At 37.4% G+C, this 11,819-nt stretch overlaps 1 protein-coding gene across 1 annotated transcript; it reads left to right on the forward strand.

Annotated features, from left to right (window-relative positions):
* The first annotated feature begins 3,608 nt into the window (after positions 1-3,608).
* LOC122638597 (cysteine-rich repeat secretory protein 38-like) lies at positions 3,609-4,352 on the forward strand. The gene has a single exon (XM_043831462.1). The coding sequence runs from the start codon at positions 3,609-3,611 to the stop codon at positions 4,350-4,352; it is 744 nt and encodes a 247-aa protein (XP_043687397.1).
* The last annotated feature ends 7,467 nt before the right edge of the window (positions 4,353-11,819 follow it).

Raw genomic sequence — 11,819 nt, forward strand, 5'->3', positions numbered from 1 at the left:
CATTTTTTTTACATGGCAATCGAATCCTTTATTAAATGGTTAAGTTTGATGGTGTTTGTTTAAACAATTCGATTTGGTTTCAGTAATGATTTCAGTTGCCATTTTTTTTTTTTTTTAATAATCAATATATTCAACGAAGCTCAAGAGAATACAACAGACCCCTCAAAGAGGAGACATAAATTGGAAACAGAAGAAGAAAAAGAAGAAACTACCCCACAACGCAGGCTCAAGCTATGACACCCCTTAGGTATTTGGGAAGGCAAGAGAGAGAGAGAGAGAGAGAGAGAGACAATCCCCAAGACTAAACAATAAAACTGTCGTTCTGAGGGTATTTGGATTAATACCCACCAAGTTAGTGATCTTGCTCCTAACTTCATCAAATAGCTTCACAATTTTGGGAGTTTAATATCAACTTTTTAGTCCATCTAAGATTTCTTTCTTTTCACACATGGTAAATAATAGCATAAAAGGCCAATTTATCAACCATATCTCACCCCGAATTTCCTATGAAGTTAGTCTTTATCCATCCAATTACATTCTCTCGCAAGATGGAGGATAGATCTAAGTAGATGGTTATCTGTAGACACCTCATTTTGCTATCTCCTAGTGATGACTTTAAGAAACAACATTCTCAATATCCCCTTCAGGAGAAAACTCATCTTAAGGGAAAAAAAAGACCAAATTTCCCTCACAAGCTTTTATTGCCAAAATGATTTTTAAAACAATCTTAATAGACGATGAGGATAAGAGGTTTTTATTATTAAAGACCAAACATTAAACAATGGTGCGAGAATGACACAAATCAACTACCACTTCTACCTCCCTACACACATTGCCAAGCAAGCATTACTGCTTATCGTAATTTTTCAGGAAATTTTACAGTCAAGTCCATGTCTACATTGGATGGTCCTCAAAATTAGCTTTCCAATGAGATATTGCACTTTGAAATCAGATAAGTAGATCAAAAGTTATGACCATCAAAATAAAAGATTCCAATTCAAGTAATCCGAGAGAACCACATCAGCATGAAACCTATACTGGCACTTGAGGATCTGCATGAGCCCATTGTAGATCCATACAGGACATATGTGGATCCGCAACTGCCACTTAGGGATAGTCCCACATTGGGCCGCTCCCATCTTTCCTTCTTTGGCAACTACAACCCCACCCACAAGGCAAAAGGGGCATAATCCATATACAATTAATTTTTTTTCTAATAATATACAACTAATTATGATCTTAAAAGATGCACTCATGGTTTTAGTGCACGGTATCGCAATAGCTATCGGTCAATTCGGAAACTAATACAGTATCGGCAAGGATCGGTTGTATCAGACAAATTTGCCGTTGATCCTTCTTCAAATTTTTTTTGATCATTTTACCCCTTATTCGTACTGTATCATTAATATGGTATCAACACAATATCGAAATCGACAAGATGCAAAACTAGTACGGATCACCCGTATACTTAGAACAATGGAGATACTTGGTCTAAAGAGAGAATCTAAATAGGATCTTAAAAGGGAATTCCTCCCTATAGAGCACATTTTGGAAGTTTTAATACAGTCCTTCGCATATTTGAAATTTTCCAAGAGTGAGTGAAAGAAATTAAGCTTTACCCTTGAGCTGGGAGGCCTAAATCTTTCGTGCGTCTGTGTTTTTAGGGTCGAGGGGCTCACTCCTCTCGACCCTCATCCAAGGTCGACCTAAGTTATTACTTCTTTAATTAGTTAAGTAACTAGGTAATTAGATAGGCATGCCTAGGCTTAGTTAGATAAATTAACAATCTTTTAGTATGTATTTAAGTAGATAAGCATGATTTAGGATAGTAATTAAATTATTGTAGTTAGTTAGGGTAAGCATATTTAAGGTCAATATATAACTATATTTTGGTAGTGTATATTAGTAGATCAGACATAGAAATGCATGTAGGTTAGGATACACATCATGGAAGAATGCTCAAATTTGGTGTCTAGAAGAAAGATTGGCTTTCTCCAAGGCAGAACGAATGCCTAATAACTTCGTAACTTGACCTTTACCCAATCTTTAACCAAACTAGGGAGATTGGAGTTCATAATTCTTCCCCACATGGAACAAACCATCAATGGGTCCTAGTCCCTTATCCTAGGTGGTGATTCTCCCTTTTTCCATCCTCAATTAAAGAATGTAAAAATTATGACCAAAACACCGCAGTCATTTGGGGCCATGCACGTGCGCTTGGCATGCGTTAAGTCAAATCTACGCTCACCTGTCAGCCGTAATACCTACCCACATGAGTCAGATGCCATGGCCCTAAGCACATCAACTAAGGGTTGTCAAACCCAGGCCTGACTAACCAACCCAAATAAGACCAAAACTGAACCGATTGATTATTAAATGGTTTGAATTTGGTATTACGACTTATAACCGCCGAGTGATTATTAATCGGTCTAGGTCTTGGCTTTGATGATCGATTACATAATTAGTTGATTTTGGCCTTAGAATCCTCAAATTTACAAGACCGATTAGATCCGAACCGACCGGTTTGAAACCCTTAGTAGTCAAGTCTTGGGTTTAATTCACGGCTTCACTTCTCTTCTTCCCTCCTCCCCCAAACATACTTATACCTCTCAAGTCTCCCCCTAAATCAGAGTTATGTTAAGAAAACAGACTGTTTCTTTTTCTTTTTAATCTTTTGTTTGCTTTTCGTGACGTTTCTTTTCCCTTGCTAGTTATATGATTAAGTCTACAAGAGTAGCTGTCATTTAAAACTAAATAAACAGATTAATTAGAAGGGTGGAATAAATCCAAGCATGTAATTTTCCCCAATTGAGATGAAAGCAGACAATCAGGTTTGTGGGTAAAATACCAATTTCTTTTTTATATTATCCGATTATCAAGCTCTGTCCAGATCGAAATGGAGAATGGGTCATCTGCACATAGGGATGTAAACGGATTGGATTCGATTTGGATAGTGTTGTATCTGCATCCACATCTGATTAGCTTTCGAACGGATGCGGATACTACTAAACGAATATGGACACGGATATAGATTAGATATTTTATCCGTTTACATGTAAATATAGTTTTTCGAATAGCTATAGCATATCCGTATCCGCATCCGTTTAACTCTCTGACGGATTCGGATAGTGCTAAACGGATATGGACATGGATACAAAAACGGATTTTAGCTATTCATTTACACCCCTATCTACACGTACCAACCAGTGAACAATGAACGTACATCTTAGAGTCAATCATATTTTATTTATTTTCATAAAAACCCTTCCTCCCCTTATAAATAATAAAAATAGATCAGATAGTTGACTCTCACATGTAAGTTGACCTGTTGATACGTGCAGTGGAACCGAATTCAAATAGAGGATAAAGTACTGGGTCCAAATTGAGGGTAATGTGCCACATGCACCAACTACACGGTTCCTACTTTGACGTGGTTCTCTTTTTAACTTCACAAGGTCAGAGGGAGGAAAAGGTCAGCAGCAAACCAAGCTTCCATATTTGTTATTTAAAAGGATGCTGAATCCGAATAGGAAACCATCCATTCAAAGTGAAAAACTAGCCTGTACTTTACATCTCTTGTTATCATCAGATATCTCAAGTACTCCTAAATGGGTTATCTGCTAGGGTTATCACCTCTCCATCTTCTATCCCTCGCTCTTCTTCTTCAAGTTGTTCTTGGAGAAAACTCCTATCTCTCTCACATCTGCTCCAACTTCGACAACTACACTTCCAATGGTACCTACGAGACCAACTTGAACAACTTGATGACTTCTCTATCCTATAGTGTTCCTCGCAGCCGAGGCTTCGGGTATGTCACAGTTGGGAAAGATCCTGATCGAGTATACGGGCTCGGTCTATGTCGAGGTGATGTCTCAAGCACCGATTGTAAAACCTGTATTGTCGATGCAAAGACCCAAATTCTCAAAAGCTGTTCTAATGAGAAAGAAGCCATTATTTGGTACGATCATTGTCTTTTGAAATACTCCAATTCTGATTTCTTTGGAAAGATTGATACCAAATACAAAGTCTACATGTATGACACACAGAACGTAAGTGATCCAGCCTCATTCAATTACAAAGTTAGAGAGTTGCTGAACGAGGTAGCGACTGATGCTTATGATGATCATAATTCAAAGCTGTATGCTACTGGAGAACTAGTGATTGATGGTTCAGAGAAGCTCTATGGTTTGGCTCAGTGCACTAGAGATCTCTCTAGAGCTAACTGCAAGGAGTGCTTGGATGATGCAATAAGTGACCTTCCTAGTTGTTGTGATGGTAAACAAGGTGGAAGAATTCTTGGTGGTAGTTGTAATATAAGATATGAGCTTTACTCCTTTGTAAACTCTAATTAAAACATTAATTGAGATCTCAATTTTAGGGTTTAGAGAGGTGATCCATATATACACATTACTACTAAATAAAGTGTTATAGGAACCCCTTAATTTGTCAACCCCATGGGTTTGTACCTAGGTACTATCATTGGCCTTATGTAATATTGCATTGATTTAATTATATGATGTAATAAGCAAACACACCTTCTTCTGTTTGATCTATTTCTTTATCTTCCAATGAATCATATGTTTGAGACAATAGTGATAAAGATTTTTTCAATTCCAATCAATTGATGGTGGCCTAGCATTTTTTAATATTGAGCGGTAATTTTGAATTTTGAATTAAGCTCATCTACCAACCATTGGATTGACATGAAATCCACGTGTTGGCATGTGAGTTGAACACAACAATGGTTGTTCAACCCCAGACCGCAGAGGGTTCAAATCGGATTTGGATCCTCTATGGCCAGGCAGGTAGCAGCCATTGTACTGCCTACACACAGACAGAGGTGTAGACCCCACCCGAGCAGGGTGCTCAGGCAGTGGGTAGGGCGGTCATTTTGCCTCTATCTTGGTATAAGCAGCACCATGGCTGCTACCTACCGGCGGTGGAAGAGGATCGACGGCGGTGGTGCTGGCGATGATGGTGGTGCTGGCGGAAGAAAACGAAACACAGAGAAGAAGAAGAGGAGATCTGTGTTGAAAGAAAAAGAAAAAAAGTTAGAAAACCAGAAGAAGAAGAAGAAAAATATGAGGTTATCCAATTAAAGGGTAATATCATCTTTTGAAATGCTATTTTAACACCATTAGCCACTTAGGGTACAGTTGATAGAATCTTTCAAAAGTTGGGGAAGGCATTATCATTATTCAAAACTTGGGGGTGGGGTTTGATATTATGGATACTTAGAGGGGAGGGGGATGATTCCCCAATAAGAATGGATTGAAGAGAGACAGAGAGAGAACATGAGAGCGACCAGCCCTTGGATCTTCTTCAACACACGTGGCAGATAGAGAGACCTCACTAGGTGATCCCCAGCCATCTCTGCACTAGACAGGATCCACATCCCAATTTAATTATATGATATGATATGATAAGCTATTTGTATGGAGTTTAGTTTTTATTTTTCCCCTCTTCCCTTGAAAGGCCGTCAAACACACACCTTGTTCCGCTCAAACTATTTCTTTATCTTCCAATGATTCGTATGTTTGAGACAATAGTAACAAGATTTTTTTTCAATTTCAAACGATTGGGTGTATTTTGTCGAAATTTTGAATAATATATCTAAAAACGAAAAGAAGAAAACAACAAAATATAAAAATTGCTGATGGAAACAGTTCCATATATGTAACTGAGATTCTCCATAACCCAGCTAATCCAGTTTCAGCCATTGCTCTTCTAATTTTGGAAGTGTGGAGGCTGATATGTGAAATAATATCTTTGTGATAACAAGGTCATTCCAATACATTTCAATCCCACATAATCTTAGTTGCTTCTCATTTCTCCATCCTACAATCTTTTCATTGAAATACTTGATCAGAGCAGAATAAAAATAAAATTTATTCTCATCAAATCCCTTAACCATGCAAGTCTTTTTTGACATAAATTGAACTATGGAAAAACCTCTTTTTTGACATAAATTGAACCATGGAGAAAACTATTACCTCGAAAACTACTAATGCAATTCTTCCTAAGAAGCTAACTTAATTAGCTCTTCCACAATCAAGCTATGCAAGGAATGCTCCGCCGGCAACGGTTGCTCAACTTGATGAATATAGGAGCAAACTCAAAGAGAGGATGTAGTTGAACTCCCAAATTGAATTAGGGTTTCTCCTACCCTCTACATTCTTTATTTATTTATTTATTTATTTTTTTTTGGGGGGGGGGGGGGCGGGGAGGGGTAAAGGCTCTACTTCTCATATATAATGGAACCCAATCTTATTGATTTTCTAAAAAGATAGGATTCTCAATCCCTCCTTTCCATAATGTAAGATTCTTACAAAAAAAACATTCCTAGATTGCTACGATATTGAGAAGAGGTAGGATCGCATTGGAATATCTGTTCGGGTTTTGGGTTTAAGCACTGGTTGGTTAAAGCATTACACCCTGTGTATCAAGTTTGGAATACCTTGGTTGCTGCCTCCAGTCAGTATTTATAGGAAAACTAGGGTTTAGGTCAGATGGGCTAATTATTAGATTGCCCCTCACAGCCTGAGCCATAATACATGTAGGATTATATTAGAACATATAAAGGGATATTACCATAATACCCTTACAATATCTACCTAGAATATAATATTAATTCGATAATATATTTAATCCCATGAAAGAATTTTCCAATATACACATCCAGATAATTGTAACACTAATATCCCAAAGAAATAATTAATTACTCATTAATCTCTCATTAATCAATATTACATAATAAGTTTTTAAGGCATGTAGGTAAATTGCTACCTCACCCCAGTATGTCTTAAATTAATGTATAGAGATTCTGATTTCATGATCGAATCATAAATTTTAATAATATAATATTAAATATATTAAATTAATTTTTAAATACATTTTTAATGATTTACATGCCATCGGATCTGGACTTCTATCCAATCACATCTTGATAATCGCTCTCTATGATATTTTTCGAATAACTAGTGAATTCCATATTTAGCTTCTATTTCGTTCACGATCCAACACTACGAATTCAGTACACCGATATATAATCATAAAGACATCTACTGTAGGTGTGCCAAAATCCATAATGTGTAGCCATAACGATAAGGATCTCTTAGGTCAAAGGACTAATTGCAAACTATTAACGAAAAATCATGTTCTTTATCAACTAACAACACTTGCAAGATTCATGTATGATTCAGTTCAATGTACGCACATACGTACACTCACACTTGTGTCTTTTGATCAATATTACAGAGCACATAGTTTGATGACCATATGATCATAGTGCCCAACAACGTCTCTAGCTTTGAACAAGTTAAAGGAAGAACAACCACACATGTATACAATAATATAAAGCTTTAAAAGTACCATTTAGTTATTAATTTAATAACATATATCCAACAATTTCTCACTTGTACATCAAACCCATTACTTTGTTTACACATTCTCAACGAATAATTATCACCTCCAATTTACGGGTACCTCCAATTCCTCTAATAGAAGGAGTGGACCCCACCTTGGGCAGTGTTCTTGGGCAAAGGTAGGGTGGTCATTTCCACCCCCATGTAAGGAATTGGAGGAATTGGAGGGGGCAGCGAATTGGAGGGGATAACGATTCCATTCTCAACACGTCTACATCATGGGTCAATCCCTTAATCAAGGGTCACATTCATCAAATTTCTTCCTCTCACTATTGAATATCTAGAAAAAGGTCTATATTGGTCACATGTCAAATTTAAATAATAAAAGAAATTAACCATTTATCCTCTCATGTAATGGTAGAGAGATTGAACTTTGAGCATCACTACAAAATACATGAAACTTAACGTCCGGTCACTAATTAGGCTTACAAACAAGTTTAGCAGGCTTATTTAAACCTAAACTGATGAGCCCATCTTACTGGACCGACCCATTATTATTGATAGTCCACTGCAGCCACCAAAGGCTCGAATCCACTTTTACTGTGAGGTCTACCTAGGGGTGTCAATCGGGTGGGTCGGGCCTAATCAGGCCTCCCCACTTTAGGACCTTGTACCGTGACCAGCCTGTTTAAGTAATTGGGCCTTATATGCTAGGCATGGTCTTGTTTATAAACGATCGATCAGGTACTGATCGTTCAGGCTAGCTATAATCAGACTAAATGGGCCTTCGATCGGGCCTTAAACGGGCTAATGACACATTTATCTCTAAACGGGCCATGATCGGGCTTTAAACTTTTGGGCTGAAAAAATTGACAGGGCTGTAAACATGTCGGGCGACCGTCAGACTGGATCCTTGGACCGGGAACAACCAACTGTTATTCGGGCCAGGCTCAAGCCCAACGTGTTTACTAAACAGGCCTGGTCAGTCTCGGGTTTTCCCGGTCAGGCCTGCCGATGTGGCCACCCATCTTCAAAACTGTCTTTTTGATGGAAATGGCTACTGCGGTACTACATAACCATTAAGATGAAAAGTGTCATGTAATAGCTCCAGCCAAAAAGTAGTTAGCTCATGTGTTATTGCATTATATTCTAAAAGAAATGCCACACAAATCATTGAATAATTTTGGAACCCCCGTATCCGAGTTCTATCCTGACTAATATATTTGGCATCTAATTTCAAATAGTATTTAAACAAGGGTAAATTACACGTCACCCCCTGGTTTTCAAACGAAACTCAAATCATCCCTTAGTTTTTGAAAATAACAAAATCACTCCCTATATTAATAGACCCCAATATGACAAATTAGTTCTTATCGTTAGTTTTATGTCGTTAAGTGATGATGTCAGCCAATTAAATAAATTTAAATCCCTAAACTACCCTTGACATCCAAACATAGATTTTGAAGGCCGGGTAGTATTATAAATTTAATTTTAATGTTTTAGTACAAGGGTAAAATAGTCCTTTCACACCAATAACTAATAGCAGACTAACACCGTTATTGTAGAGGGGGACGGATGAGTATTTTCAAAAACCAGGGAGTGATTTGAATTTCGTTTGAAAACCAGGAGGTGACATGTAATTTACCCTTTAAACAGATATTTACTTTAAGCCTTTGAATTTGAATCTTAATCCCGACTAATTTCTATACAAAATATGTATTAATATTATTTAAGGATGATGTTTTTTGTCGGAGCGAATGGCTTACATCAGCACGACAAATGGCTTACAGCAGCAGCACTCCTCTGTGTCTATCTCTTTCCTCCCCAGGAAAAAAGATAAGTACGAAGTCGCGATCTTGTGGATCATCACCCTCCACACCCATCCAATTAAGCCTACCAATTGACAAGAAAGCATGGCCTTGTGATGATAACAAGTCTAAGGATAAAGTTTTTTTCTTTTGATAACAAGTCTAAGAATAAAGTCATTGCTCATATTATAACACCTTATTCCAAGGCTTCATATTCTCCAAAGATGGCAATGGGGAGGTTGTGGTAGGACAAGATCAGGTTTGAGTTGGGGTAGACTACTTTAGCCACACCTACACACAATGCACTTCGAAATGGAGTTGGTCTAGGTTAGGCTAAACTCTACACCCAACTTCTAAATCTTGGTTTTGTGGTAGGACAAGATCAGGTTTGAGTGGGGGTAGACTACTTTAGCCACACCTACACACAATGCACTTCTAAATGGAGTTGGTCTAGGTTAGGCTAAACTCTACACCCAACTTCTAAATCTTGTTTTCGTGGTCAGTTTCGGTCAAGTTCGAAATTGAGACGTATCGAATCTCGTTTTGAGTTTTCGATACTGGGTTTCGACCCTAGGCTTCCTTGTGTTGAAATTTTATGTTGGGTTTTGTTTCGTTCAAGCCCGAAACCAAGACAATTCGGAGATTTCGGTCAATTTCATTCAACATTTAACTCATATTCTACTGGTGTGGTTTCCTAATCACAAAATTGACAGAACATTTGCATCATAATGATGTCCACCCAAGCTAAACCCAAGCCTAATTATTTTTAATATAGAGACAAAATTGATGAAGGGATGACCAATTTCAACTCTCCATTAATGGAGTAATAGTGAAATAATTAAATTAATAAATTATAATTCTTTCCACTTCAGTAAAGCCAAGTGCCAACATAGGAATTTAAAAACTCTACTTCAGAGAAGATGAAGACAATACGATTGCAACATGTTACCGCGAATGTCCAAAGATTGACAGCGACTTCCACCTATATAAGATATGAGAGAGAGAGAGAGAGAGAGCAGTGGAATGGGCCCAATGGGCCAGGTTATGGAAAACCCTGGCTTAACTAGGGTTCCGAAGGGCTCAGTCCAGGTCAAGCCAGGTCTGATCGGATCCGGTCCAGGTCAGGCTGGACCAGGGATATAGTTCATAATAATGGCACCAGTATCGATCATCGTCAGCGATACCAAATTTGATGTTGATATGTATCGGCTTTATTGGGCCGATAATGGACGAAAACATCATTTTTTTTTTCAACAAAAGAATGGGTGTTCATATTGTATCAGCCGATCTGTATTGATCAGACATCAATATCAATCATAGTCGATATCGATACAAATCGAATAATACAGCCAACTCAATACCGATTCCTAAACCATGGGTTGGACCTGAAATATTCAATGGGGTTGATTTTTTTATTTCTTTTTTTCTTTTTTCCTTTTAATTTGGTAGAAAGAAGGATAAATAAGTCATGAGAGGTTTTAATGATAGAGAGAGATACCTAACATTTTCGTGTTCCTTTCATGTAGCTATTATAAATGTAGGATCAAGTTTTTCTTCTCATTCACCACAGGACTTCAGATGCGCACGAAAGAATATTGGGAAGGTATTTGGAGAACATATTAAAATCCTATAGGTATTTGTGAACCCTATGATAGTGTGGTGAAAGAAAACTTTCTCCATTCGTCCCAAGAATAGACAAAGTAGTTGATTTAAATCTTGATCTATCAATCCAATAGTTAGAATTATTTACATCAACCTATATACCTACTACATAGTTCTCGGAAAGAAATCATGTGTCATATACTAAGAAAATCCTGGAATCTCTTTATATTCAAATGGTAATCAGTTTGGGAAGATTTTGCAAGAAAGATTTGCCTGATACATAAGATTCTTGTGGTCACATGCTGTTTAAACATTTTCTTTCATTTGCAACTCAATGTGAATCAAAAAAATATGGATTTATTTATTATTTTATGTTGATATAAAAAGAAGCCATGGATGAATACAAACAAAGACTGGAAAGGCAAATGTTAGCTTTAAAGTGAAGATCAGACACATCAAGGTGGGATATATGCAATAGGGATTTCATGAACTACTTTACAGTTTACAATGTGTAAAGCTAAAAGATAATTGGATTGGTCAATTAATTAAAAATTTGTCTAAATGGAGATTGTTTAAATAACACCTCTATAAATGTATTTAGAATTTGACACTTTATAGTGATCATTCCTAGTTTTAATTCCAAAAGTTCTTTTGCTAAGCATTCTCAACTATGCCATTAGCCGAAGTACATGCTCTTCATCTGAGTTGGCATTCATGGCCAAGTTATTTGCTTTAGAATTTCTTTGGACTTCAAAATCAAAGAATAAAAATCCCCTACTTATTTGCACTTCTTGGTCTACCCCCCCCCCCCCCTCATTTGGTTTTGTTAAAATCAATGTTGATGGGGTTAGTCATGGAATCCTGGTCTTTCTGGCCTAGGAGGCATGGGTCGAGATGACACTGGGGGTTTTCCATTAAGCCTCTCCTCAGATGTAGAAAGCAATTTTGCATGTGTAACTGAGGCGTTGGCAGTTCGCAAAGCCCTATTGGTGTCACGTGAGCTCGGTATCTCCAAAAACTGTATTGAAAGTGAAAGTCTTCTCAT

This window comes from Telopea speciosissima, chromosome 9, assembly GCF_018873765.1.
Source record: "Telopea speciosissima isolate NSW1024214 ecotype Mountain lineage chromosome 9, Tspe_v1, whole genome shotgun sequence".
In the NCBI taxonomy this organism is placed as follows: Eukaryota; Viridiplantae; Streptophyta; class Magnoliopsida; order Proteales; family Proteaceae; genus Telopea; species Telopea speciosissima.

Coding starts and splice junctions, on each gene's coding strand:
- LOC122638597 (XM_043831462.1), top strand. CDS start 3,609: ATGGGTTATCTGCTAGGGTTATCACCTCTCCATCTTCTATCCCTCGCT.